The sequence below is a fragment of the Macrotis lagotis genome, chromosome 6 (assembly GCF_037893015.1).
Source record: "Macrotis lagotis isolate mMagLag1 chromosome 6, bilby.v1.9.chrom.fasta, whole genome shotgun sequence".
In the NCBI taxonomy this organism is placed as follows: domain Eukaryota; kingdom Metazoa; phylum Chordata; class Mammalia; order Peramelemorphia; family Peramelidae; genus Macrotis; species Macrotis lagotis.
The window spans coordinates 55,528,955-55,555,736 of record NC_133663.1 but is presented as its reverse complement, the minus strand read 5'-3'; the positions used below and the strand labels follow the sequence as shown (position 1 = coordinate 55,555,736).

General features: G+C 35.4%; 1 protein-coding gene across 12 annotated transcripts in view; it reads right to left on the bottom strand.

Moving 5' to 3' along the window:
- Positions 1–26,782, bottom strand: part of TRIP12 (thyroid hormone receptor interactor 12) — a 155,366-nt gene that overhangs the window by 68,235 nt on the left and 60,349 nt on the right. For 9 of the 12 annotated variants that reach the window (XM_074191197.1, XM_074191196.1, XM_074191194.1 and 6 more), the window contains 2 exons: positions 8,686–8,811; positions 7,004–7,809 (listed from right to left, as the gene is read on the bottom strand). In XM_074191197.1, the coding sequence (XP_074047298.1) occupies positions 7,004–7,809; positions 8,686–8,811 (932 nt within the window). The remainder of the gene's footprint in view (positions 1–7,003; positions 7,810–8,685; positions 8,812–26,782) is intronic. The other 3 variants (XM_074191203.1, XM_074191204.1, XM_074191205.1) reach the window with 1 other exon arrangement.

Here is a 26,782-nt window from a genome sequence, read left to right as displayed (position 1 = left end):
CCCCTATACCTTGGAGTTGGAAGGTCTACTTTTTTTATTACCTATAGAAAAAAGTGATTAGGAAAGAGAAAGATTATATAGATAGATAGATAGATAGATAGATATAAACTTACATATATAAAAAAAGTTTACTGGGAATCATAAATTTATCACTTCTAATAATAACCAGCATTAATGCAGGATTAGCAAGGAAGGTCTCTTGTGCTATTAATCCAACACATATATTTGGTGTGTTTAGTGTGTGAGAAAGAGTTGAGATTAATCCTGCAAGTAATAAAAGCATATTTGAATATACATTTCCTCTAATAATTTAGACTACTACTCTTGTCCCCTTCTCTCCTCTTATAAAATTTAACCTGATTTGCTGACTTGTTTAGCTTTATTTCTCCCAGTAATAACTTCTGTAAACATCCAAGTATTCTAGCCATATCATGCACAAAAACAACTTTAAATATGTCAACTTTTATTTCTCTTTGCTCATAAACACATATCCTAATAAAAAGCAAATAGTTAAATAATCATCTATTGAAAACATCATTAAATAACAAATCATTTTAGATCTCAAATGTCTCTTTCAAATAGACTCTAGGAGACTAATTATTCCATGAGCTCACAAACCTTTGGCTGACATCACAAAACATTTCACCTTGCTGTTGGGAGTCCCCTGGCTATTTGAACATTTTGTCTGGGAACACTGATTGACCAATAAACCAACTTCCATATAACTGGGCTATAATAATAAGGTATTCAGTATTTTCTGCTTTTTTTTCCATAAAAACTTAAAATGTCTACCAAAAGAATAAGATAACTTTAGTTCATAAAAAGGCACCACAAAGTGTCGATATTTTATTATTAAATTTTCCAAGAAACCTAATTTTTTTTAGGTTGTTTTTTTTTTTTTTTGCAAGGCAAATGGGGTTAAGTGGCCTGCCCAAGGCCACAAAGCTGGGTAATTATAAAGTGTCTGAGACTGGATTTCAACCCAGGTACTCCTGACTCCAGGGCTGGTGCTTTATCCACTGCACCACCTAGCCACCCCCAACCTAACTGTAATTTAACTTTTAGTTATAATGCAGCTTATATAGTATCCATATAAACAATTTTATTCAATATTACTATTCAGTACTGTCATACAAATCATGATAAAATCTATCTAGTTACAGAGTGAACTACCCCTACAACTGATTCAAAATGATGTTCCTTACCGTATTTTTTTATACCTGTATGTAGTTATACCTTAAATAGGATGTTAAACTTAAGATAATGTTAAAGAAGAACAAAGGAAAGAATAAAAAAAAACGAATTGTAACTAGTGCAAAGGAAACTGATGGCTGAAGTGGACTGACTGAACTATCATTGCTCCTGCATCAGTCCCTTGAAGCTATAAAGTATTTTAACCTATCCTATTTACTCTCAAGAGGGAAATTGTTAGAAAGTATGAATAAACGTGCTGTATTATAATATCCTCTGGTCCGAAGGAGTTGACATCATTTGCAACATTATAACAGCTAAATTAGAATGATTCTTATGTTTTCTGCTTAAATAGCTGAAACTGACAGAATAATATTTTGATTTTGGGGAGGAGGCAATGGGGGATTAAGTAGTTTGCCTAAGGTAACACAGTTAGGTAATTATTAAGTGTCTGAGGTCAAATTTGAACTCAGGTCCCCCTGATTCCAGGGCCAGTGCTCTATCCACTGAAACACCTAGCTGCCCTATATATATTAAAATTTTCATAATAAAAGTTTGTTTTCAGACTCATTTAATCATTGTAAAACATTTTAATGGCCTGAAGAAGAAAGCACCCTACCTCCATCCCCAACCTAAGATGAAAAATAAGAATTCAATTTTGAAATATTCACTCTAGCTTCGCCAAGAAGAAAAACTATGGCAAGGAATCTGGCTCTAAAACACCTTATTGACATAAACATGAAACACACTTAATGATCTTATATGCTTTTTATCAAATCATACATTTTCAGTGCCCTGATTTTTGCTCTTTCTACCATCCAATTCATAAGAACATTTTATAGCATTATTTTACTACTAGTTATGAATGTCCATGGTATAACCTGATAAGGTGCTCTTGGTTTGTCATATGTTCATTTAAGGGATATTATATACAAAAATATATATTTTAATGCTGGGATTAAAATGTACTGCTCCCCTTTCCAAAAGCCAGAGAAAAATACAGATGAAGTAGGCATCAATTCTACCACATATGTCATCTTACATGATTAACCAGAATATCAGTGGATAAAATTAATAGTTAATAGTTTTCTATACGTATTTCAACTCATTTGTAGATAACTGCAATTACGAAATGCTAACTGGTCCTCCAATTCTAACTTCTAAAATTAGAAATACTGTCATTAACTCTAAATGTTGTGACCAAACACTTAGCAATTTTTCATTTTACTAACCAAAAACCTGCAAATGTTTCTTACGAGAGTAAGAAAAACTGTTATTTTTAAAAGATGCTATAATTATCAAATATATATTTAAATAGTCCCCTAATAAATTTAAGGGGCCAAAAGGGAGACGTAATAATCTAAAATATTAGAAGACACCTTTAGAAAAGACATGGGTTGATATTCAAGCCTTCCTTTCTGGGAACCCCAGGGACTTTCTTTGACCTTTCTTGGTATATGCAGGGAGATAAACATAGTGGTCATTGTATGTTTGAGTGGAGGGAGTCACCACAAGAAAATCTCTAGTTATTGCTGAAACCACTAGTGATGATAATCGCTGGATTGCTGAAACCACTAGTGATGATAATCGCTGGTCCTAATCTAAAGTCTGAGAGATATGTTACAAATATTATCTCATTTTTTTTTTAGGTTTTTGCAAGGCAATGGGATTAAGTGACTTGCCCAGGGTAACACAGCTAGGCAATTATTAAGTGTCTGAGGCCAAATTTGAACTCAGGTCTTCCTGTCTCCAGAGCCAGTGCTCTATTCACTGCATCACCTAGCTGCCTCAATATCAGCTCATTTGATCCTCACAATTCACAACCCCTTTATGTAGGTATGAGAACTGCAAACCACCTTCCTAATAAAATTCCTGCCCTATCCTCCTTTACTTCAAACAATCACCAAAAAAAAATACACCAAGGATAAAGATATAAATCATTACAACATTATTGTGAAAACTTTTAAAAGTCCCAACTAAGGGAGAAACCAGAAAGTCAATCAAGTTTTTCCAGTTATACTCACAAGATCCTCCCTGCCCCTCTACATCATAGGCAGAACAAAGAGTCAGGAGACCTGGAATCTAATCCCAGCTCTATCCATAAAGAATTTATGTGGCTTTATCAAAATCACTACTTCATTTATGATGAAAATGTTTCATTTAATATAGAAAACACTTCTTTATATGTTTACCACTTAAATCTCTTTGAGCCTAGAAGAGGGCAGATTTTCTGCTTAATTTTACTTTCTAGTATGACAAGATCTTTTCTGTTAAGCTTTTTCTCTAACACAAAACCAAGTCATTAACTTAGTACTGATAAATTGTGTATTTCTAAATCAACTAATTTAAAACTAACTTAATTAAAATACATTGGAATTTAATTAGAATTATATACTAAAAACTATAATTTTCCCCATTATTTGTACCATTGCTTTTCTCTGCTTCTCTACTGTTGTGTGGATGTCTGTTTTTTTGCAGAAATTGATTACCATTTCCTTACTTATCAAAAGCTGTTTTTCAAAAATAGAATGTCAAAGGACTTATTTGCTTGATGAATATACTGATCTGGAGAGTAAAATTGATGGGTTACGGTCTTGATTAGAAATAACTTGATTTAATCCATACTTATAAGGACACACTATTTTACAGTGCTTTTGTCATCAACTACAGCACAGTCTGCTGTTTAAATAATTTTTTAGTCACGTATCACAAACCTGTATTTTTTTAACTAATGAGGCATGCAGCTTTCCTTAAGTGACTGTCAAGATAAACTCATCAAATAAAATGACATCTGATGCTAGCCTCTCAACTACCCAACAACTAGGAGAGGATCCCGACTCTTCTAATTAGTCAAGTCAGGAGTTCCTTTGGGTCATCATGCCTTTGGCCCTTAAATGCCCCCAGGGTCCTTCTAAGTGACCTGCAGCTCCAAATTGCTGGGGATTTCCTTTTCCCCCTTTAGAGGCTGAACCCCTGGTGAGCAAAGCCAGTCTTGCTTTCCCATGTGTATCCTGAGCACTTAGCCAGTGCCTAAGAAAGCCCTCATTTCTGGTTACCTCCTCTGCTCCTTCTATGCTTTCCTTTTCTCTCATGCTATTCTGATTTCACTCATCTCAAAAATACTTTCTCTTCTCTCTGCACCAAGCTAAATTCTACAATTTCTAAACTGAACTCAATTCCAGAGCACACTAGTGGTTGGTGAGCTTGGCTACTGAGGCCCAGCGAAGACCTGAATTGAGTTTTTAGAATTCTTCCTTAAGGATCCCAGGGCCACCAACAGCCCTAATTGAAAAGAAAATATGCTTGCTGGTCCCCAAAATTTGTTTGTTTTAACTTCTATGCTTTGATACCTGATATTCTCTTCATTTGGATTCCCTCTTAATGATGTGTCTTCTTGCCAAGCTGGCTTTTAAGAGGCCTTCTCAAAACGTATTAACTTATAGCTTTTGCATACTGTATAATATCACTGACTTAAAATTATCATCTAACACATTGTTCATTTATATGGAAATGCCCTCATGCTGTTTTGACAGAAGTGATTAACTACTGGGGAGGCAAGGGTAAGTATTTCACTGAAAGCAAGGAATAATGGAAGGGGTTGACCAGATTTAGGATAGAGTAAAATGTGAAGTTCCTGGGCCCTTAGGGAGAACAAATCTGAAAAACTGTTTTAAGCAAGCTATTTGTACTGCTTAGATATGTTATTTAACTCTTGGGTTAGAAAAGCTATGAATGAATATAGCAAAAGGACTTTCAGAACATTTGTTTTATCTCTGTTTACTTCTCTATTAACAGACATAGTGTTGCTTTTACACAACAGAGGGGTCTCATCCCAACTCCTGACTACAGGTAGCCCTTGCAGCCCTGGAAACCTGACTGGTCAGTGCCAGTCATGATCCTTCGCTGCCAACTCCTCTGTAGAAACCCCCTATCTTTTGAATTCCTGGGAACAGTGAGTGACACAGGAGAGCTGCTTCATGTTTGGACCTTACAGATCTTCTGAAGAGAAAAAACAAATCTGGGTGGGCTGGAAAACTAAAAGAAAAGAAGTCTAGTTTAACACCATAGTGCTAAAAAGCTCCATCTGGTACACCCTCCTTTGGAGACCTAAAATTGCACTATAGTGAGTGAATCAAGATCTAATCTAGGAGGAAGAGACCTATCTGGAGGATGAAGTGAATGGTTAAAGCAAAGCTGACAGTACATGCCATGATAACATTTCCAGGACAAACAGACCACCATATATCACCCTACCAATTTCTTTACATTAATTGCCTATTTTGAGCAGGATAAAACTTGTTCCTTAGCTTGCAGGGCTTTAAGAAATGTGCTGTAAAGATTGGAAATAATATCCACGTAGCTACCTGTTTCCACAAGAAATACCATCCTCCTCAGGAGGAGATTTTCAGGCAGTATGGTGGCCAAAAGCTTTCATCCCCTAAAGGCCCAGCTGCTGGGGCAGGCCTGCTTCAATGCTGCACCTATACTTCAAGTCTTTTCACTTTGGTAGGTCCTCCAAAAACTTGTGTTCTGCTCACATAGCCTTCAAGAACCCAGGATGGCCTCTACTACCCATGGTGAGGGAAAGGTCATTATATTATACTTTAATTTAATATCCAACTACTATCTTCCTAAATAATAGGAAACTGTCAAGAAAGTAAGATTCACTACATATATTACAGTGCTGAACAAAATCATCAGCAATCACTGACAGATTTCAGACACCTTCCTACCAAAAACAGTAGTAATAATAATAATAATAATAATAATAATAATAATAATGATAATAATAATAATATTCTTCATTTTCAAAGAAGAACATGACATCAGGGAGGATGTATGCTAAGTCACCAGCCTCAGCCAGACAGGAATCAGGACAACTGGAGAAGGCCCTGAGTGTGATGGAATCAGGGTAAAATGACTCACCCCTATCACACAGCTAGGGAGAGGTCAAGTGTCTTGAAGGCACATTTGAACTCAGTACCTCCTGACTCCCAAGGCCAGTGTACTCTATGCACTATGCCCCATACCAAAAAGAACAACCTCTGTTCCCAGTGAACTTTATACTAGCACAGCAAGATGACTATTATCAGGGAAAACACAGATGTTTTTGTCCAGGACACCTCTCACCACAAAATCTTCAGCTTTATTAGTGATTAAATATGCTTCTGGTTTTTTTTTTTTAATACAAGTGGCCCTTCTGAGAGTGGAGTCATCTTCAACAAGGAAATGATGCTTGAAGGATTGGGAAGATGGCACTGAAAAGAGTTTTGATGCTCCACTAAAGCAAGTCACATACATGACTCTTTTAGATAAAACATACCAGTGTGCCACTTTCACCCTGCCAATTCACCCTAAAATGCCAGAACTGAAAGGACTTTAGAGAAAACAAAATGGTCTTTTAGAACACTGTGCTCTTCCGTTTCATTGTAATTTTTTTGTTCTTCTTTCTTATTATTGATAGTTAAGATTGTTTAGTAATAAAGCCCGTCTCCCAATCTAAATCCACAGTTTCTCTAAAGGAAAACAACTTTCCTTTTACAAACTATATGCAAGCAAATCCAAGAATCAGATTCAAAGATCTTTATGCTTTGGGCAATTAGTAAAATACCATTAAATATATTTTTTCATTCTGTTAACACTTACATAACAGATTAACATTTTCAAGAAGAAAATGTCTTTTTAAAAACTCAAATCTAAAGGCACCATTTCCAAATGAAAAAAATCTACTACTGTAATAGACCTTTTTTTAATAGACACTTTTTAAAAATTTCCTACAAAATGCAAATAAAAATCAAGTTTCTCAACTTACTTGCTAATTTAGCTTGTAATCCTGAAGGTCCAGGTTTTGATGTCTCTGACTTAGAAGACCCTGGTAGAGACAGTTTTGTTTTAGGCAGGCTAACCTTAGGGCTAAAACGAGCAGCCCAATCAAACTTAGAAGAGCCACTGGTTTTACTCTGCTCCTTTTCTCGGCTACTTCTTCGGGGACTGGGACTAGAGGCTGACCGGGAACGCCTGGCCTTGTTTTGGTCTTTTCCTTGTTTCACTCTGGCCCCCTGTGGTACAGTGGAGGAAGCAGAGGCAACTGCAGAAGACGAGGAAGATGTCGAGGCAGAAGAAGAAGAATCAGTGATGGTGCTACACCCAGCTTTGGCTGAGGTGGCCGATTTTGAAGCCAGCTTGGTGGGTTTTGCTGATCGCTCTTCAGCACCAGTTGATTCAGACACTGAACCACTCTTTATACAGGGAGAACTTTCTGTCCTTTTCCTTTTCTGACTCCGTGAACTGCCGGTAGCTCCACCCTTTCTGGTGTGCGCCTTGCTTGTAGATGGCAATGGTGCAGATTTCAGCTGCTGCTCTTGGTCTAAATGTCTCTTCTTTGATTTAGAATGGGGTTTGTTGGTTTCTGAAGGAGGTTCAGTATGTTGGAGGGCTTTGGGTTTCTTAGCAGAGCTTGGAGAATTGGTCCGGTTGTAATCTGGACTGGCACTGCGTTTCACTCCTCGAGAACTGTCTTTCTTAGGCACTTGCCCCGTTTTTTGCTTTTCTGAAGTATTGGCTCTGTCTGGATCTTCTGGTTGTGGAACTATGACAGCAGATGATGAACTGCAGCTTCTAAGAAGAGAGAAGAGAACAGTTATTAGGTATCTTTTCCTGTGGATTCACAGAATGGCTCAGAGCTCTGCAAAAAAAAAAAACCCAAAAAACCAAAACACTGAAGAAATCACACTTTTCCAAAAAAGTCCCAAACAACAGAGCTTTACAATTAGCCTCAAATAAAACTGAGTACCTGATTTGCAAAAAACTTATAATGAAAACTGTATAGTGAAATTTAGCATTATAAAAATTTTACTGATTAGGATAGATCCAATATAGAAATTATTTAGGCCAAAAGGCAATCTATAAATAAGGTTCCTTGTCAAATACTGAGAATATGAATTTAAGAATTTATTACAAGAGAAAGAAATCACCAAAAATGAGACAAGCAAGACAACAATATACATATATTCAGTACTTGTTTAAATGAAAAAGGCATAGATGAGCAAACTCAATACTGAGAATGGTAAGGAAAAAGTAAAAAATTCTCCAGGACTTTGTAACTACTAATAATTGCTTTCTAGAAGACTTACCTCTGCTACCAACTAAATCTTAAAGTAGGGGAAGAGGCATATAAAATCATAAGCATAGCTGTTTCAAACACAATTGAAGTAAGTTGCAAGTTAATGGTGTTTATTACATAACAATCTGGTGGGAAAAAAAGAATCTCAAAATCATGCTAAGAGAAATTTTACATTTCTATTCACTGTCCAAGATTCACTGAATATCAACGAAGAGATAAAAACTATAATTCTTAAAGTTAAACTTTTCCAAGGAGAGAAAAACAAATATTTAACACATAACTTTAAAGTAACTTGATGACTTTAAATGATACGCAATTCTCAAGTGCAAATAATCATGCCTTGGAAATATATAAACAATGTGAAGATTTACCTTTTAGAAATGTGTCCCCTTGACTGTTCAGAAGCAGTATTAGACTGCACTTTGGGTGCCTTAGAAATAGATTTTCTACTCTCAGGAGGGCTATATGCCTTATGTTTTGCCTGCCCTAAATGTGACCTGTCAGTGGAAAACCAAAACAGAAAGCTATCAGGAAAATGAGATGTAAATACAGTTCTTTGGGTAAAGTAATTTTTAACATAAAAACAAAGGCCCACAATTCTTTATTTTTGCCTTTCTATTAAACACATTAGCAAAAATGATTAAGTTGTGAACTCAATAAAATAACACACCAAATTGCATCACAATCCCTTAGAAGAATCAAGCTTCCTTTTTACTTAGCAGAATTTTTTTCTCCAATTCACTTTTCCATAGCTCTATTGTGCTTGCTTAAAACTATCAGGACTTCACAGCATGTTAATATAAGTGTGATTTTTACAAACTATACTCTTAGACACTTGTGCTGAAATTTTCTAATTATTTTAAAAATGTAACTCACGCTCATATAAGGAGTATAAAGGCAGAGGGGAACTACATTTCCAAATGTAGATCTTAATCCATTTTGGGGTATAATGCAGTTTTTGATAGATTAATCTTCCTGAAAGTCTGGTATCAATATGAAAGTGATATTCATTGAGAAAGGAATAAAATCATCTAATGTCAAAACCCAAAAAGAGCTTAGAAAATACTTAGTGCTAACTATTGAAATAGTTTAGAACATAAATTGAAGCAGAAAACCTTTATTGTAAATTAAATGCCTATAAAAGATTTGGGGTGGGGGGGATGGGACAAGAACTGTCCTCCAGCTTCATTTTATATTGAGCAACAAAAGGGAATATGCTTTCAAATGACGACATTCAGTAAAACCATTAAATTTCTTCAGATGATGTAATGATGAAGAAGCTAGTGGGGGGAGGGGAAAGGGGGGGCACATATGAGCAAGTGGGAGAGAGAGACAGGAAGAGAAAGTAAATCATGTCTTTGACCATAAACTTCTCTGCTTTTCTGTACTAAAAAAATATTTCATTAAGGATAAAATTATTTGGTGGTTTTTAAAAACATGGAATCTCCTAAGGTCTCAAAAACAAAATTGAGTTAAAAACAACCACTAGCCTAACAAATTTTGAGTGTGGTTGGTTTGGCTCCAAGACCTCTTCAAGAAGAAAAGTATTTTCTATCCCTTCCAATTTTTCTAAACAGTTTCCCCACTGAAATTTGAAGAGATCTACAAAATTAGCAATTAAAAACAACTTTAATCCTCCCAAAGTATACATCCCTGAGAGTTTTTAAATGTTCCCTCTTTGAATATCATTACTTTTGTATTTCAATATTTTATATCTTAAATATCTGACTCCAGATTTACTTCTGCAACTATAGCATTTTTGCACATCAAGAAAATGAGTCTTAAGGATACAACAAACACACTAGGCATTATTTCCTAATATACTTAAGAAAATATGAAAATCTATATGACTTCCTTGATAAAACTGCTCTCCAGGGCAAAATGCCAGTCTGATATTAATATCTTTTTAATTTCTTAGAATGCAAATTTTCTTTAAAATAATAAAACTTAAAGTGATAATCCAAAAGGAATACTAAAGAAAAAACTCAAAAGAAATATCAAAAGAAAAACCAGGAAATTTACAATACCCAATCTGGTCATCTGGCCACCTATACCACAAATTTTTCACCAGTCTCCACTAGTAACACTCCTACTTTTCCTTCTATATCTACCCATTGCTCATTACTTCTTTCCAGGTATCTAACACCTGAATAAGGCATAGTTGTGCAACAAGAAACTATCTAATGATCATTAATAAATTTTAAGTCATTTCAATTTTTCTCCCCCCCCCCCACCTTGGGGAAGAGAGTTGAGAAGGGGGAAGGTACTGGAAGTGAAGAAAGACTAAGAGAATTGATTCATCTGTCCTGTCCTTCTTAGTGTTAATTTAGCATATAGAAAATAGCGAAGTCTGGCAAAATCCGTCTATTTCCAGTGATTAATTCATAAAAACAGAACTAGGCACTTGGTTTGGAAGATGGAAGACAACATAGTAAAATGTTATCCACCATATATCACAAGACTTCCATTACTTGGACTAAAGGTGACAACTGACTTAAAGTTCAAAATTTAATGAGTTGACCTCTGTGACACAGCATAAATAGTTAGAAATAAAGATTATTGGGGTAGCTAAGGTGGCACAGTGAATAGAACACTGGTACTGGAGCCAGCAGGACCTGAGTTCAAATGTCACTTTGGACACTTAATAAATTACCTAGCTATATGACCTTGGGCAAGTCACTTAAACCCCACTGCCTTGCAAAAACAAACAAAAATGATTATTGAACTTCTAAACAAGAGATAAAGGATTTTACACATCAGTATAAAAATCATTTTATAATTTATCATTTCATCAAAAATTACAGTAAGATTCACAAATTAACTTTAAAAAAATAAAGCATATCACATAAATGCTGGATTTTCAAATTTGCCATTAAAACCATTCATTCCTACAGGCTCCTGAGGAGATTTCTGTTCAAGGTAAATCAATTCTGTTCAAGGTAAATCAATGCCTTGGACCCTAGACAAAGAGCTTTTGTTTTTTAAGAGAAAGTTTCACCCTTTACTAGCCTCAGAGCACAGAGAGCAAAAGACATTAACATTATGCAGGAAGTATGGCCAACAAATGCTTTCACAAAGATTTTCTCAAGAAAAAGAGAATCATATTTTACAAGCAAAAAGAATTTGGTCTGAAGCTTTTGCAGATCAGAAAATGGAGAAAGCTCACCAATCAGAGAAATATAAAGCCTTAATCTTGTTTTTAAAACTTCACCTAAAATTAATAGTCAAACTTAATGAATACTTTTGAATCTACATCCACGTTCTAGGAAAAAATTATTTTACTCACTATGAAATCTCAGGAAAGGCAGTATGTGCAGCTCATTTCAAGGAAGATTTATAAAGCAACAAACTGGTTTCACTTAATGACACAAATACTATTTTGGTGAAGAGTTCAGACTCTGGGGGTGAATGAACTGAATATCAAATTTAAGAATCCATTCATTCTACCCAAAATGTACCTGGATGTCTAATAAATGTATTTTGATACCAGTATGTAAAAGACTAGGTAGGTCTTAAGGATAAGTTATTACTATACAAAATGTGAATGCTTTAAATGTATTTCCTTATAGGAAATACTAGCAACCTTCACATTTTGCAAATAAATCATGCCCCACCAAGAAAAGTCACATACCTGGCTAGTATCACACTTCCAATCCCCATTTAGGATACACAAAGCTTACCTCTATACCTCACCCAATTCCTTCCTCCACTCAGTCCTTCCTTGAGACTAGGCTGAAAACAGGTAGAAGAGAGTAGGGGAAAGGAGCAGAAAAACTGTGAAGGGGTTAGTTAGAAGCTGTGGGACAAAACCAGCAATTGTGTTTATTTAATGATTTCTGTTAAATGGGTAACAAGGAAGAAATAGAATGAGCAGAAAAGAAAGATGGAATGGAATAAAAACATTAAAAAGAACCAATCCATTTAATACTTTAAAGATATTATACACAATTTTTCTCCCTTCATCCCAAAGTAAGGAGATCATTTTTTTTAAGTTACTTTAAAAAAAGGAAATAGCTGATGAATCAATACCAAACAAGTGTTTATTCTCTAAGGCACATATATTGTATAATCCCTTGGAATTTTTCATTTATTTTTAAAGCCTGTATTTGATTCATTTCTAATAAAAAGTGGATCTCTATTGACATAATATGTAAACATAAAAATGTATGAATTTCATTAACTACTCTAGTTTTATTCTAACTTCATCTTGTTGGGATGATCATTCACATCATTAATAAAAGCCTCAGCAAGAGGTAATGAGGCTTGGCTTACAACTCATCAAGGCTGTGTTAAACATACTTAGTATAGTGAAGACCACTTTCTACAATCAAGGAAGGTAAGTTTGATTCTAGGCTAGGTACATGTAAACATTAAATCAACTGACTTCAGACTTTTGAACCTCAGTTTTCTCATCTATGAAATTAAGGACTTTAACAACATGATCAAAGGTGCCTAACTGCTTTAACATTAATAACATATGTAAACTTTTGGAACCACTTCAAGCAATAATTCAGAACTAGCCCCAAAGGATGCACAGAAGAGAAGAGAAATACTATTCCATTTCTGCCTTTTGTCACTAAAGGTCAAAATCAATCACACTGAAATTTGGCATCTAATTCAATATTGTTAAATAAACATTTTCCCCTTGAGAGAAATTAATCAAGTAAAAGTCAAAGAATCCCTTCATTTAAGTCACAGAAGAATCTCAAATGGCTTAAACTGAAGGGAGGAGGGTGAGAACAGAAGAGAAGTCTAGATTGAGTGGTGACACACGAGAACATCGAGTTTGGTCTTTAGCTATTAAAACGGGAGAAGTAATCCTGGCAGAAAGGTGTCTCAGTGAGTTGGAAACCTGTAATATCCCATCACAACAAGTGTGACATGGAAGATGCAGCAGAGGGGACAATAGTAGTCAAATAAGATAAGAAGCAGGAAAGAAAGAGAAGTATCATGGAAAATCTAAGGCATCAAAGAGAAAAAAAGGGCTAACACAAGGTCAAGAAAAGAGGAGGACAAGGTAATGAAGAGATCAGATCCTAAGAAACTTCAGAGAGAAAAGAAAGTGAAAAGGTGAGTGGAAGCCCACGTGCATGAAGAGGAGTTCAATCATGAAACAGAAGAGAACAGGGAGAAACGTATAGGGTAGCTTTCAATCATTACTTTTTGATCCTTATAACAATCCTGGGGGCCAGGTACTAAAATAATGAGTCCTATAAGGCTGAAGTGTCTCTCCCAGGGTAACACAGCTTCTAATGGTTTGAGGCTACATTTGAATTCAAGTCTTCCTGGCTCCAGGCCCAGTTCTCTCTCTACTCTGCCACCTCACTGCCTCAGATAAAAAAAAAAAAAAAAAATCAGAGTAGGGGCAATTTGTTGGAGAAAATGGGAAGTAATGAGAAGTAATGTCACCTCTTTATCTGAGACGGGGGGGGGGGGGGGGGGGGGGAGAAGAGAATTTCAGAAGGCAACTGAGTGATGCAAGATGAGGAAGAGCGCAGAAAAGGAAAGATAAAGATGCTGAGAGGGTGAGCCATGGGGCAGCTTGAGGAAGAATGAAAAGTTCTAAAGAACCAATGTGAGATTAGTGGGATAGTGAATCAATCCAGGAGAAGTAATAAAAGGATTGTTTTGAAGCAATGAGGGCCCAATTGAGAACACATACTAAACCAATAGTGGACTTAGAACTTGAGACATGAACACAGAGTATAAGTAAGGAGTTTGGCAAAGCCCATTTTTCATTTGAAAAAAGTATCAAGGCACTTGAGGGAAGAGGACTGTGTAGAATAGAACCGATTCACAAAGGGTAAAGGTAGGGAAGGGAAGAGTATAGCAGGTCAGAGTAGATTACCAGGAAGAACTGAGGTACCAAGAGACGGAGGGAAAAGATGAATAATAACCAATGACCAGATAAAAGAACTTCAGAATTAACAAAAAGAGATGTGGAACACTTTTGGGATGATGGAAGGATGAAGCATGTGATCTTTAGATGTAACTGATGGAAGTTCAAGAGGTTGTCTTCAGAATTTAGTAAGTTAAAGAACAGGGAAGTTGGGGTATTAGGTAGTAGAATGGGAAGTAATTCAATATACAGATAAAAGATAAGAGAGGGTGAAGGGGATTCCAGGCCAGGGAGGAAATAGCAACCATGCTGTAGATAGGAGAGTAGAATAACTATAAATTCCACAATCTGAAATCCTTAAGGAGTAATAAGGCAAGAGGTGTCAGACTAGAAGGCTATGAAATCAGGATTAGAGAATCACTGGTTACCTAAAGGTAGACACAGAAGACACTAAGACAAAGGAATGAAGAGAGAAGGGAGTTCAGTGGATAAGAAGTAGAACAAGTAGAACAGGACTATAGATATGAAAAGAATGGTGCATATAATGATAGGAAATTAGGGTTGAGGTAAGGTAGTGAGGAGTTTAATAGTTAAAAGGAGGAGCATAGCTCTAATCCTACTATGGACAACTGAAGTTACCAGAGTTTGTCTAAAGTCAAATTTGAATTGGGTGATCTGATTCCAAGTTAAACACATCACCTGGCAAGAAGAGAAAGAGGGGAGTCAGAAATAAAGTCAAGTGGTTCTATTCACAATCAGATACTGTGATATAGATGGTGAATCAACAAAGCTGGCTAAAAAAGAACAGCTAGACAAGTAGAGGGAGCACCAAGAGAATAGTGACAACTCAAATTCACACAAGAAAGGGTGGGTCAACATCATCAAATACTATAGAAAGATTAAGACAGATTGGGGTCGAGAAAAGGCCAATAAATTTGGAGATTATGAGATTACCATTAACTCTGGAGAGATCAGTCTAAATCTGAGTGGCACTTGTGACATCCAAGGTTAAAGTAAATGTTTACTTGCAGTTCCATACGGTTTCCTAATCATTCCTTACTATTAACCAAAAAATTCAATTCATTTGGATACTTCCCTCTTCAACCAAGGCAATTAGTTAACTGAGGTATCATTCTGAGTTCATTTTGAAGAACATTAGTGTAAAAAAGCCAAGGACCAGATTACGGACAACCTTGAAAAGACTAAGAAATAATCTGGATTTCACACAATCACACACCTTCAGAGGAAAAGAAGTCTTTTTTTCAGGAAAAGACCTCAGTTTTAATCATAGACAGTCAAAATTGTAACTTCTTAAATTGCTCTCCAATACCCAACAAGAGATTATGAATCAAAGTTCTGTGTTTGAAGATTTCCAATGAGACATAACTCACTACCAGCTAAAGAAACTCTTTCCACTTCTGGTCAGCAATAAGTGTAAAAAAATTTTTTCTGACTTAAATATAATAACAAATCAATAATTTCAGTGGAGTTCCCTCTAATTATGCAGATCAAAATTTTTAATTTACCTCTATCAAGCTTTCACTCATTCCTCCTAGTTTTACTGTCTCCAGTGGAGTTAAACTAAATGTCTTCTTAATGACAATCCTTCAGATTCTTTTGTTTTTAGTTGGTTTTTTTGCAAGGCAAATGAGGTTAAGTGGCTTGCCCAAGGCCACACAGATAGGTGTGTCTGAGACCGAATTTGAACCCAGGTACTCCTGACTCCAAGGCCTGTACTTTATCCACTACCCCACCTAAGCTGACCAATCCTTCAGATTCTTGAAGGTAGGTATCATTCATGTCCTTCCAAAGCCTGTCTGAAGACTCAACATCCTCACATTCCCTTCAACCAGATTTCACAGTAATATCTCCTGTTTCTCCTTACTGGTGAAAATTGCAACTTAAACAAAAATTCTTGCCTGTCAATTCCTGAACCTATCAAATTAAAAAAATTACACTTAAGGTAGACAAATCGAAAAGATATTAGCAGCTCCAAAGTGACTAGAGATATCTCTCCAGAGATTTAAAAGCCATCTATCAATGAGATACCATGTATTCTCTCTGGGTCAGACTTGTGAATTGCTTTCCTAAGATTTTTTCTTTAAATTCCTTTCTATCCACATGGCATACTTTGACAACCTGGTAATACTTTTGCTGTGACCTCACTGTTTTTTTATCCAAATGCTTTTCATCACTGTGCTTACCCATCCAGGGCCACACTCCAATTATGGATCTTGGTCATCCAAGTATCAGTGACTCCTAGAAGTTCAAATTTGCCACTCTAAAATTAAATTTCCAGTTCATCGTGCATATCTACACATAAATACCTTGATGCATTTTCATTCAATGAAAATTTAGAAGAGTTATGAGATAATGTTTACCTCCCCCAGTTTCCCCAATGCAGAGGTGGAATTTTCAATAGTATTGGTATTTTCCTTTGGGAGAGTAACAGCAATAGTGAGGAAGGTCATTTTTCAGAGTTATGTCTCCTTTCCTTTTAATCTATCAGTTCACTATATACTTGCACATTACCTGCAACTTCCAGTTAGTGACTTCTTTCAAACTTCCCTACCTTTATGTAACTCTTCTCAAGTATATCCCTACTATCAATAATACCTAATAAAAACAATTATATTATGCATTTACCACTTGAAGTTCCTAGAAAATGGCATCTTTAATGGTATATAGCAAATCCTGAAAAATAAGAATAAGCAAATAAGTAATAAACCCTAATTTTTTGCTAACTTAAATTTATTTACTATTTGGCAATCTATTTACTATCCAGTTGAGAACCCTATATTCAATTTTCTATGTCAGATAGCCTACCCAAAGGGTTTCAGAACAGATATCAGCATTTGATCAACCATCTCACCTATAAGTATAGTAAGAACTCTATCAGAAGTAAATCTTGAAACAATTCAACACAAACAATGGAAGTTACTTACAGATATCAGCTTTATGTATGTATATAGCCAAAAAGCTAAAGCTTCACTAACAGTACTTACAAATTTATCTATGTCCTTATCATATACTTTATTATATCCTCAATAGACACTATTATTTCAAAATTTGATGTAATTATCCCTTCCCCCAAATCTTTAGAATACATAGAATTTCCTACCTAAAGTCAAAGAAATACAAAGTGATAAATATAAATGACATCTCTCAATTATATACAACATTTGCTTCAAAGAACCATTCCCTGCCAAAAAACTGCTAAAAATATTCTCCAAGGTTCAGGCCCCTGTGCTAATCTATATAAAAAGAAATGCAAAAGGAAGAGTAGGTCAAGGACTTTACTAACAATTATGAGGCAGCGACCCCAAGAAACACCAGATTCAAAGCACACAATTTCCTATAAGACATTAAGGAATCAGGAACATAATAATGCCAAGCCCTCAAAAAGCTGTAAGTTCAACTAGTACTTTTACAACATGGGGTCAAACTCAAAGAGAGAGCGGTTGCCACAGTTATATTAGCTTAGAAAACCACAAATTAACAATTTCTTTGTTGTACTGTATTTTTAGCTATTTTGTTCAACATTTCTAAATTACATTTTCTATCTGGTTTGGACTGTCCCTGTGAGCTTGATGCCTCTTAACTTTAACAACATTTACTTAGTTGGATTCATTGCTACACATGAAATGTCAAATTGGTCATTTGTCTATGGGTCTAAAACTCAAGGGAGAGCCTGGCTAGTCAGATGAACAGATCAGGGGTTAAAGCTGCTGAGAGGTGATCATTAAATCCATGAGAGTTGACTGGGAAAAGAGTGCTAGAAGATAGAACCTTGAGGAACTATTAAGGAAGCAATGAAGTCTGAGAAAGAGCAATAAGACAATGTAGGAGGAAAATTAGGAGAGAGCAATGCCAGGAAAACTCAGAGAATCCAGGAGGAAATGGTTAACAGTATTAAATGCAGCAGAGAGGTCAAAAAAGATAAAGGGAAAGAAAAGACAGTCAGATTTTCTTAAGTGATAAAACTGGAAACCAGACTGCAAGGGGTTAAGGAGTGAATGAAAGAGTATAGATAGCTTTTCAAGAAGTTTGTCTGAAAAAAAAAGGACAAGAGACAAAAAGTGATCCAGTGAAGATTTTTAAAGAATAGAACTTACTTTTGAAAACAGTAGGGAAAGAAACAGTTGACAAAGAAAAGCTGAAGATACAAAAGAATGGGAAAAGAATGAGGATGAAATTTGCTGGTGAAAAGATGAAAGAGAATGAGATCAAGTGTACATGCACAGGGATTGGCCTTGAGGAGAAAGGCCTTCTATTTGTTGAATAAAGGGAAACCCTGAGAAGGTGGGAAATGATTTCAAGGAGTTGTAAGATGAAAAACAATTGGAAATACATAACTAAAATCAACATTTTCACTTTAAAAAAAAAAAGGAAAGAGCCCATTAAATAAAGGGAAGGGGAGGGAAAGGAATAAGCCAAATATAAAAATGTAGCCTCTGCCATGAACCACTGGCTATGCTGAACACCTCAAACATCTCATTTGATCCTCATAATAATCCTGCTAAAGAAGGCACAACCAATACTCCCATTTTGCAATTAAGGAAACAGACAAATGGAGGTTAAATGATTTATCCAGGGTCACATGACAAGAGTGTAACTCAGAATTTGAACTCAGGCCAAGTAATTCTTGGTACAGTGCTTTGTCTACTGTGCCACAAATTGGGGATTGAGGCTTGAATCCAAGCTCAAAAGGACTAAAGACAAACTATCACAACACTAGGTAGGCAGGACTCAAATATGAATGGTAAATCAAGAGCTAAAAAAAGAATGTTTCTTGAAAAATAAGAAGGAAAATACAATCAGATACATCAGATATCAGAAAAGTATGTGCATATATACATAAAAGCATGAATAAGTTATATGAAGTTATCTAAATGAGCAGGACATTTAATGCTAAGTATTTCATAACGTTGAGGCCTGAGACAGCCAGATGTTGCAGTGGATAGAGAACTGGCCCTGGAGTCAGAAAGTTCTGAGTTCAAAACCAATCTCATTTAATGATTACCTAGCTGTGTGACCTTGGACAAGTCACTTAACCCCACTGTCCTGTGAGGGAGAAAAAACAAACCCTGAGTCCTACATCACTGACTAGTTTATAAGCTCAAAGAAAAGACTTCAGAAGATGTTTTTCTGCATAAGCCTCAGAAATGAGAGAATGAGAAAAGATGATTAATTCAAGAGAGAAAATGCTAAGCCCTTAGGTAGTGGCAGCACTGATGCTAACCCTACTGTCTCATGAAGAAGAAAAACAAACCTTGAGTCCTACATCACTGACTAGTTTATATGCGTAAAGAAAAGACTTCAGAAGATGTTTTTTTCTGTATAACCTTAGAAATGAGACAATGAGAAAGGAAGCTTAATTCAAGAGAAAAAATGCTAAGCCCTTAGGTGATGGAAGCACTGATGCAAGATGTTTTTCAGCATAAGCCTTAGAAATGAGAGAATAAGAAAAGATGATTAATTCAAGACAGAAAATGCTAAGCCCTTAGGTGATGGCATCACTGATACATGGCTATGCAGAAGATCTGATGATGGTGATGAAGTCTAACATTTATTAAGCAGCTACACTCTGTGCCAAGGACTGTGCCAAGAACTTTACAATTATTATCTCATTTGATCCTCACAACAACCCTGGGAGATAGATGCTATGATTATCCCCATTAAACTGTTTTAGGAAACTGAGGCAAAATGGTTAAGTGACTTTCCTTGAGTCATACAGCTAGTAAGTGTCTGAGGTCAAATTTGAACTCCTATCTTCCTGCCTCTACTGTGCCCCCTAGTTGCCCCCAAATTGTATTTGAATAATGTTTGCCACATGGTACAGTCTATCTTGTAAGTATAATAGGTCTGTTTTGCTAACATAGCTGGTGTCAAACCGTTTTGGAAGGCAATGTGCAATCACGTAATTTCCTAAAATGTTCAAATCCTATGACGAACTGATACCACAAGAGGGTCTATCTCCCAAGGTGGATATAACAATAAGGAAAGACCCAATGTAGAAAAACATTAAAAGAAACATTGTTTATGACAACAAAAAGCATACCTGACAATTAAGAGAAAGGATAAATGATAAATGAATGCAGTGAAATATAACTGAGAAGGGAAAAATGATGGATAAGAAAAAAGTAAACATAGGACAGCTTCTGTGAAATGAAGCAGACTAAGCAAAGAACCAACTAAATCAATACTGTAACAACTTAAATAAAACCTACAAGGAGAGGTGACAAAATTCTGGTAAAATTACAACACTCAAATTCTACCTAAGAGACTTACTAGCTTGTGTGACCCTGAGGAAAAGCTTTCTGAGGCTGCTTCCTCATCTTTCAAATGAGGATAATAGTAGCTTCCACTTCCCAAGGTTTTTGTGGGAATCAAATGAGAATATAAGTAAAGTGCTTTGCAAGCTTCAAAGTGCCAAATAAAATGCTAACAAACTACCAGCTGTAATAAGCAATAGCAGAACCACCACCATGTGATGAATACTAAAATAAGAAAATCTCTACTTTCTGTTACTTATAAAACAGGAGAAGTGAGGTAGGTTTGGGTGTTTATTCAAAGCATGTTATATTGAAACAAACTATCCAATTTTTGTAACCTTTGTTCTCCTCTAACAATTAGAGATGTTGGAAGCCATAATAGGAAGAGTTCCTTTTAAGTCTTTCTATGAAGGACAATCTTTTCTTCAGATATTATGTAAAGTTCAAACCAAATTTTATATTACTTACCATTATTCCCATTTATAAACACTACATTCCAACCAAATTAGGTTAACTGATGCCTTAGCTTTTCCTGCAACTCTTTATTTTCATTCATGCAAAAGCCCATGTAAATATTATTTTCTCTTCCACCATTATATCATTTCAATAACTTTCCCTTCCTCAGCACCAAGGATGAATTAAGGATCCACGAAAGTTTCCTTGACTGTTTCGAGATGAACTTTTTTATCTCTCAAGTTTTCACAAAGCAAGTTGTACTGACTCTCTCCTTTGTCTTTATTCTTTTAACCCAATATTATTTTCCAATGGACTGACAAGTCCTTCAAAGGATTACCATTTTTCTTCTTTATATCATCAGTGTCTAGCACAGTGTTTTATAGTCAAAATTTGCTTGATTATCTTTAACCAAAAAAACCTGAAATTTTGCCTTAAGTTATATATATGCTCAGTAAGAAATCATGAGCTGCAGGACTTCAGAAAAGCCTGGAAGCGACCTTTTTTTTTTTTAAAGTGAACCGAAGCAGAACACTGTATACATTAACAGCAACACCGTGATCAACACTATGATGAAATTAGCTTTCCTCACAATGATCAAAAGCAATTCCAAAATTCTAGTGATGCAAAATTACTATACATATCTAGAGAAAGAAGTATGAAGTCTGAATGCACACTATTTCCATTTTTAAAATGTTTTATGCTTTGTGTCTTTTTCCCCCCTCTCATATTTCCCCCCTTGTGTTCTAATTCTTCTTTCACAACTCATGTGTTTAACAGAAGTTTTACAAGTATAACCTATATCAGATTACTCTGTCAAAGAAGGGGCAAGAGGGAGAAAAATGTGGAACTCAGTCTAACCAAAAAAATGAATGCTGAAAACTATCTTTGCAAGTAGTTGGAAATTTATTAAAAAAATAAAATAAATTTTAAAAAAGATTTTCCAAGTTGCTAAGCATAGAGGGATACAACTTGTAATCCCTACTTCTAGGGAGGCTAATTAGTTATGTTCAAGAGCCCTAAGGGACACTACAACTAGATGCAAATCCTAGGGTGTCCACAATAAGTTTTGGCATCTCAGAAATTCACCCAGGGACCCATAAAAGGAACAAGGTTTGGAGAGAATAGGACTGCTCGGGAAAACCAGACTCAGTCAGAAAAAATAGGTCAAGGTTGCCCTACTCACTAGCCGGGGGATGGAGTCTATCAGTAAACACCACCTTGGGTGAGATGGGGAAACATTTTCCAAAACAAAATGAACAACAGAAACAAAATTGGCTCTGTAGGGAACTCCAAATGAGTCATTTCAATGCTTGGATGGCTAAACAGTGTGGATATAAACATTATAAGTTGTTGTTTTAAAAGAATCATATAAGAAAAAAACTATCTTTAAAGCTACAGAACACCAATCCAAGACCTCCTAACCTTTAGAATTCTTCAAATCTAATTTACCTGTATTCTTGAAAAAAATGAACAAGTCTTCAAAGAGAAGTTCAAAAATAACATTAAAAATAGCAAATTTCTCTACACAACCACTTCACATGAACATGGCTCTAGTGAGGCAAAGACTCAGCACAACAGAAGTGATTCCTTATAGGACTTCATGATCAAACCATTTCACCATAGCCCTTAATCACTCATAATATAAATATATTACATATAATCAGGTGTATAAAGGCAATCTGTTATGTTTAAGGATTCTGGATGTATGCACACACAAATATGCACAATACAAGTTAGTACCACACATTTCCCCCCCTTTTTAAACTGAAAAAGTCAGATAGAAAATAAACATTTTTGAGGGAGGAAAAAACTCAAACCATTAATATTTGAAATCTAGTGAAGAAATGCCCATAAACAAAAACAAAAGAAACGTATTTTTAAAAAACAGAACGGCAGACATGTAAGTGGATATTAAAATGTTCAACAAAATAAAGACTATGCAAAGAGGTAAATTTGACAAAAGTACTATTCTGATGAACTAATTCTTAGGATATTTTTAAATTCGTAAAATAAAATGAATGAATATAAATGAAACAAATTATGCAGAAGTTGTTAAATTTCTTAAAACTAGTTCATGGATCCCAGGTTAAAAACTCCTGCTATAGTTAAGAGTTAAAGACTCATCTCCTAAGTGAGCAAAATTTTAGTCTTCCAGAAAAGCTATGGACCTTGGGAGATGTTACAAACTGATAACTGTCACAAAATAAATAAACCAAATCTACTTATTAGAAAGCTTGGCTTAAGTGAATGTTTCTATCTCCTTTTTTTCAGTAGAGGTAGGAAACGGTACAGGCAGTGAATACCACATAGATTATCACTTTTATTTAACTGTTTTCCTTTTGCTAAAAGGAAAGAGTGGGAACGGGAAATAGGTTTCTAACATGGGGGTGATCAAGTGATATAAAAACTAGGTAATGAGGAATAACTACATATATTTTTAACATGTACAAAATTCAAATACAACAAATAGGTTCCTCCTAACTATAATTATTCTTTTTGATGAATTAGTAGAACCTATCCTCTGATAGTATGGGTTCTACATAAAAGGCTCCATAGATTGACTATCATTCATGTCATTAAATCAAATCAAAATGTAAAAAGTCCTGAAGAAGGTGAAAAACACATGAGTACACTTGGTATCTGATAGTTTTTTATTAAAATTAGGGAAATAATTTTCCTAAGAAAGAAGCAAAAACATTTAAGAAAATTACAGTAGACTTCATCACTTGTAACATTAGCTTCTTTTGCAAGCAGTCTTGCTTCTCATAATTTGGGAGGAAAATTTTGGTTGGTTTATAACAGAGTTTCATTTTCAAGGGATTCATTAACTTCACTATCTGCTGCTGATGATTGTCTATTGTACATGAAAACAATCATGACATCAGAGAGGTGACAAGTGAATTGTATTTATTTACGAGAAGGGTTGCTGTGCTAAGTTCCAGCCTCACTTTCTCCACTGAAACCATCTAGGTCCAGTGACCAGATATGAATTAGGACAACTGGAGGTAGCTCTGGATGCAAAGCAATCAGGGTTAAGTGAATGGCTCAAGGTCATACTGTTGGTAAGTGTCAAGTGTCTGAGGCCAACTTTGAACTCAAGCCCTCCCTGATTGCGATCCACTACACCACCTAGCAGCCCCTATCACTATCTAGAGGCAAATCTTCCAAAATCTAGAACTCTTTCATTCACAAATCCAGGCACTAAATTATTGAATCCACACAAAAAAGGAGATCCATCACTAGGGGGGGATGGCTATTGTGACACATGAATACAATATGAAAATCTGAACAGCAATTCAGAAGAATTCAGGAAGACTTATTCACTGATATAGAAAGAAGTGAATGGCAACACAGAAGATTAGTGACTCCAAAACTATCCAGCTCCTACTCAACCCCCAGCCCCAAGGAATTATGCACCAAATGGAAAATAACCACAACTAACTCACAGAAGACAAAATTCATTATAAAATAAAAATTAAAAGCCTTTTTACTCATAGCATTCCTTCACTGTCTCTCCCCACTTTGGTAAAAAGGGAAAAACCCAATGCCAGGCCTCCTACTAGCCTCAATCCTAAAGTACGCAGATCCAAGCTACTTTAACAGTTTCCCAAACTTCTCCAACTGAGTAAATTGTAAGAAAGTAGAGAAAAGAACCAAAATAAAGTGAATGTTCATGAAAATACCATGGAGGAATAAGTGTTGTCCCCTTAGCTTAGGGGCAGGTCAACACCAACCACCACCACCACTCACTCACTGTAAGGCAGCTAAGGCAGCCCAGGAACCTAGAGTCAGGGTTCTGCTCATTAGCAGGGCAGAGGGACAGCTGCAAGTGATTGGAGAAAATGAGGGGAGAGTGAGCCACCAAAATAAAATGTCTCAATAAATCCCCCAGCACTAAAACTAGTAAGAATTAGTCTCAAGGAAAGAACAAAGTTTTCCTGACAAACATATTATGAAGGTAAATGAATCAACAATGGAACCTTGATGAAAGACAGAAACCTGTGGACTACCAGAGGGAATGGAAAGACCAAAAATTTTATATTGCTTCAAAAGTTAATATTCACAAAATAAAACCTAGCAATAAAACTCTTGGAGCCCAATTAAAACACCTAATTAGCAGATGAAAAAATATTGACCACATAATACCTGTGAAGCAAAAAAGATACTGACAAAATATTTGGGTGGAAAAAATATGACAAAGAGAAGAAAAAGGCAACAATGTTAAAAATAAAAATAAAAGTCAATCTGAGAAAGTTAAAAAAATAATTGCACAACAACAAGGTAAACGGGAAGATCAAAAATCACAACTTGACACTGGGTAGTTACAATGATCTAAAGAAAAAGTGAGAAAATGCACCTATTTGTCTTCACAGACATAGAAAAATTATGGGCACAGAATAGATCATATACAGCATTACATTATTAATATGGGGATTTGAGTTTGCTGAAATGCCTTGTTCTTTCCTTTTAAGAAATTCTTTGTTAGAAGAGAAGACTGCAGGGTAGAGAAGACACTCCATCTTATAATTGATTCACTGCCATTAAGGTCAGGTCATAAAGGGCTATTTCCCTCATCTCAAGAAATCCTCTACAGCTATGAGAGTTCAGTAGCTTGGGTTTTCAGAATGGAAATACAGCCATTTCCTAGTCAAATTAATTAAATTTAATAAAAATCCTTACCCACCTGACAAAAACTGATGCATTACAATCAACAAAGAATAAGTAATGTTTGGTGATAGGTCAGCAGGGTCACAGCATTTTTTATTTTTAAGGCCAAATGAACAAATTCAATAAAGAACTGGTTTTCTCTCACTTTCCTTAAGTTCATTTTTATATTTATCTTCAGAATTATTCTATTAGAATCTATGTCCCAAAGGAAAGCATTGTTAATGAGCAAAACAGACAAGAGCTCTCAGTTTTTTCTTTAGGGGACACCTCTGCACACATACACTCACTCACTCTCTCTGGGTCTCAGTATCCTCAATAACCCTATAAAATAAAGTCTCTAAGCTCATTCATCAAACCTAAAATTATGAATTCTAATTCAAGAAAATGAGGAAAAACAGTTATTGGAACCTAAAATAGTGTATAAATAAAGACCTGATCAGATTTTTTTTGTCGTTTTTGCAAGTCAGTGGGGTTAAGTGACTTGTCCAAGGTCACACAGCTAGGTAATTAAGTATCTGAATCTGAATTTGAACTCAGGTCCTCCTCTTGACTCCAGGGCCAGTGTCACCTAGTTGCTCCTAGATTCTTACATTAAGATAAAATTAAGATTGCGAGATCTCGCTTCACTACCCTTAGTTGACTACTAGAACTTCTAGAATTATCTCTATGGCTCATAAAATGATTTATGCATATTTGATCACCAAAATCATTATAGGAGCCAAGCTCTTATGGTATTTCATTTGCACATGGCACCCTAATAACAGGTCAAGATCAAAGGAAAAATAGAAAAAAATAGAAAAACAGTGCCTATTTATCAAGATTGTTCATATAGAACCATTTCCAAGGGAAAAGTCTACTTGTGATGTAGAAGGATATGCATATATAGGAATAAGTTCCAAATGGCAGGCAAAAGGATGAAAAATGTCAATCCATAAATGACAAAATGTTTTTTTCAAAACTAAATACTGACCAATTATTTGAGCCTGAAAGAAAATCTGACAAAGAAAATATAAGAGATACATTTTCAGCGTAAGTCAAACACAGATTCTTATTCTTAAAGGTCAAAACATGAAATAATCCTTACCTATATTCATTTCAAATATAACTAAATACATGAGATGATGAAGAATTATCTATACATTAATTATTTAAATAAGAGTTTTATCTATATAATAATGCAAAAGAATTGTGATGAAAATCCCATGTTAGTGTTCAGGAATGGTTAATGCA